At 38.6% G+C, this 2,291-nt stretch overlaps 1 protein-coding gene across 1 annotated transcript in view; it reads right to left on the bottom strand.

Annotated features, from left to right (window-relative positions):
- The window catches only part of LOC118477438 (fibropellin-1-like), an 8,236-nt gene extending 7,911 nt beyond the window's left edge, over positions 1-325 (bottom strand). Inside the window, exon 1 of the mRNA XM_035968926.1 lies at positions 211-325. Within this exon, the coding sequence (XP_035824819.1) occupies positions 211-271 (61 nt within the window). The 5' untranslated portion in view covers positions 272-325. The remainder of the gene's footprint in view (positions 1-210) is intronic.
- Between the last annotated feature and the right edge of the window lie 1,966 nt (positions 326-2,291).

Below are 2,291 nucleotides of genomic sequence, written 5' to 3'. Positions count from 1 at the left end.
GGGGTATATCACGTAGTTCTCATGATTACGTATCCAGTAGCCTAAACGCTCATCATCATCATCATCTCCATCACCACCATCATCATCATCATCATCATTATCTCCATTACCACCATCACCACCATCATCATTGTCATCATCATCATCATCATCATCATCATCATCATCATCATCATCATCATCAATGTGATAAGCACTTAGGATACTCACCAGACAGGAGTAGAGCGGCCAGGACGAGCCAGCTGTTGTGTTGCCAGTTGGGACAGACCATGATGACGTCTGCTGAGTGGCATTGTAGTCCTCACTCACTCACTCTGGGGTGGCAGGGAGGGGGGGTAGGTCCTGCTGGCACTGCAAGTTCGGGGAGGGGGGGTGGGTCACGGCATGTCCATCTGTGGGAGGTTGGCGAGTGCTCTTGTGTTGTTTGCTCCTCTCTAATCTAAGGTCTATCGTCCTTATCTCTCCTCCTTCTTTTCTGTGTGTGTTACTCTCTTATTACAGCTATAATCTTCGGCCCGTATATGACCGTAATGTTGCGAGTGCTTTAAAACTCTGACTAAAACTAAATTAAACAGTTTAACTCTGGATAGAGAAATTGCAGAACTTGACACTGCAGGTGTGGGTCACCACTTGTTCATTCATTATCTATGGCTAGAGAAATTGGTCATAACATGTCCACAATCTATGGCTAGAGAACTTGTTTTATTGGTCATAACATGTGCACAATCTATCTATGGCCAGAGGTGTAATCACAGATCAAGGCACAGAAGTTTAGAATATCGTGCAATGTTCTTTCTTTGTTTTTGACGAGAATGCATAGACCCTAACACAGCAAGATGTGTTAAATTATTATCATCTTCCTTTTTTTATATCTGTTTAGAGAAATTAGAAATCCTGACGATGAAAATTGTTGTGTATCGTGTCTTTACTCTATCTTTATCAAGACAAATAAAAAATCCTGACGTAGGGAGTTGTTTTATAGCATGCCTTCACAATATATTTGACGAGAAGAATCACAAATCCTGGCATTGAATAATGTATTACATCATGTTCTCACCCTGTTTCTGAAAACAGAAAGCACAAATCTTGACAGAAAAGGCTGTTTTAGAACATGCCCTCACAATATCCTTGACGAGAAATCCCAGAAAAATGAAGCACAAACACCACAGGTCAGCATACCGATATTCAAACGAATATATCAGAATACAGCTCGCCCTCCGCTGGCTTCTTGTATGAATATACAGGAGAAAGTAATCCAACAAGATGCATAACGAAAATCTGAAGAAAAATAAAAACAGCAAACTGTTAAATTGTCACATGGACAGTGAGGTTGTTGCTTTTTTTCCACAGTATAATTCTGTCAACTAAATGTCACTCAAGAAAGCTGAATATTTTAAAAATCTGATTAGGCCTATATGTCTTGTCCTTTTTCAGAGCGTAACGTTCTGAGCCGTTTCTCAGAAAAGTAATAAAGTAATCCTTTTCCAGTCTGAGGGGTGGGGGTGGGCAGAGATCTAGAAAATGTGCTAAAATCAAAACTAAACGGCTAACAAACATCATCATCATTATCATCATCATCAATATCGTCTTCATTATCATCATTATCATCATCATCATCATCATCATCATCATCATCATCATCATCATCATCATCATCACCATCATCATCAATGTAACAGATTCTCAACAGCTTTGGCTAATCCAGTCTGATATACAATCATCATCATCATCATCATCATCATCATCATCATCATCATCATCATCATCATCATCATCATCCTTACAGTTCCTGATACATACAGTATACTAGTAAGACGTAAACGTAACTAACATCTGGCACAGATAAGAAAAAGGACAAAGAAACAAACAAACAAACAAACAAACAAACAAACTAAAACAATCCTTTCCCCCGCAAAGCATCCTGCCACGGTGACTGATACCTACCTCCCTCCAGCTCCAGTTGCTGAAATTACTAGAAAAATCTACTCTGAATGAAAAAAAAAGCGAAACAAAAAAAGAAATACCGGTACTACACATGAGCTTATCAGCATTGTGTTACAGCAGCTGGCCATACACACAGTGACACTGATCTCATCTCATTAAATCATTCCCGCTTGCTTCGTCAGTATAATAATTACATTGTAATTTTTTTAAAAACTTTTTGAAGAGCACATGTGTTGTACTGTTTTCACGTTCCGTGCATACTCTCATACGCTTAGGGGTAAACTGCAAAATAGCAAAGCAAAAGGCTTTATTATTCTATTATCATTATCATTATTATTATTATTATT

Source organism: Aplysia californica, unplaced genomic scaffold, assembly GCF_000002075.1.
Source record: "Aplysia californica isolate F4 #8 unplaced genomic scaffold, AplCal3.0 scaffold00097, whole genome shotgun sequence".
NCBI lineage: Eukaryota > Metazoa > Mollusca > Gastropoda > Aplysiida > Aplysiidae > Aplysia > Aplysia californica.
Note: the sequence above shows the minus strand (reverse complement) of the source record. Positions and strands in the feature narration are given on the sequence as shown.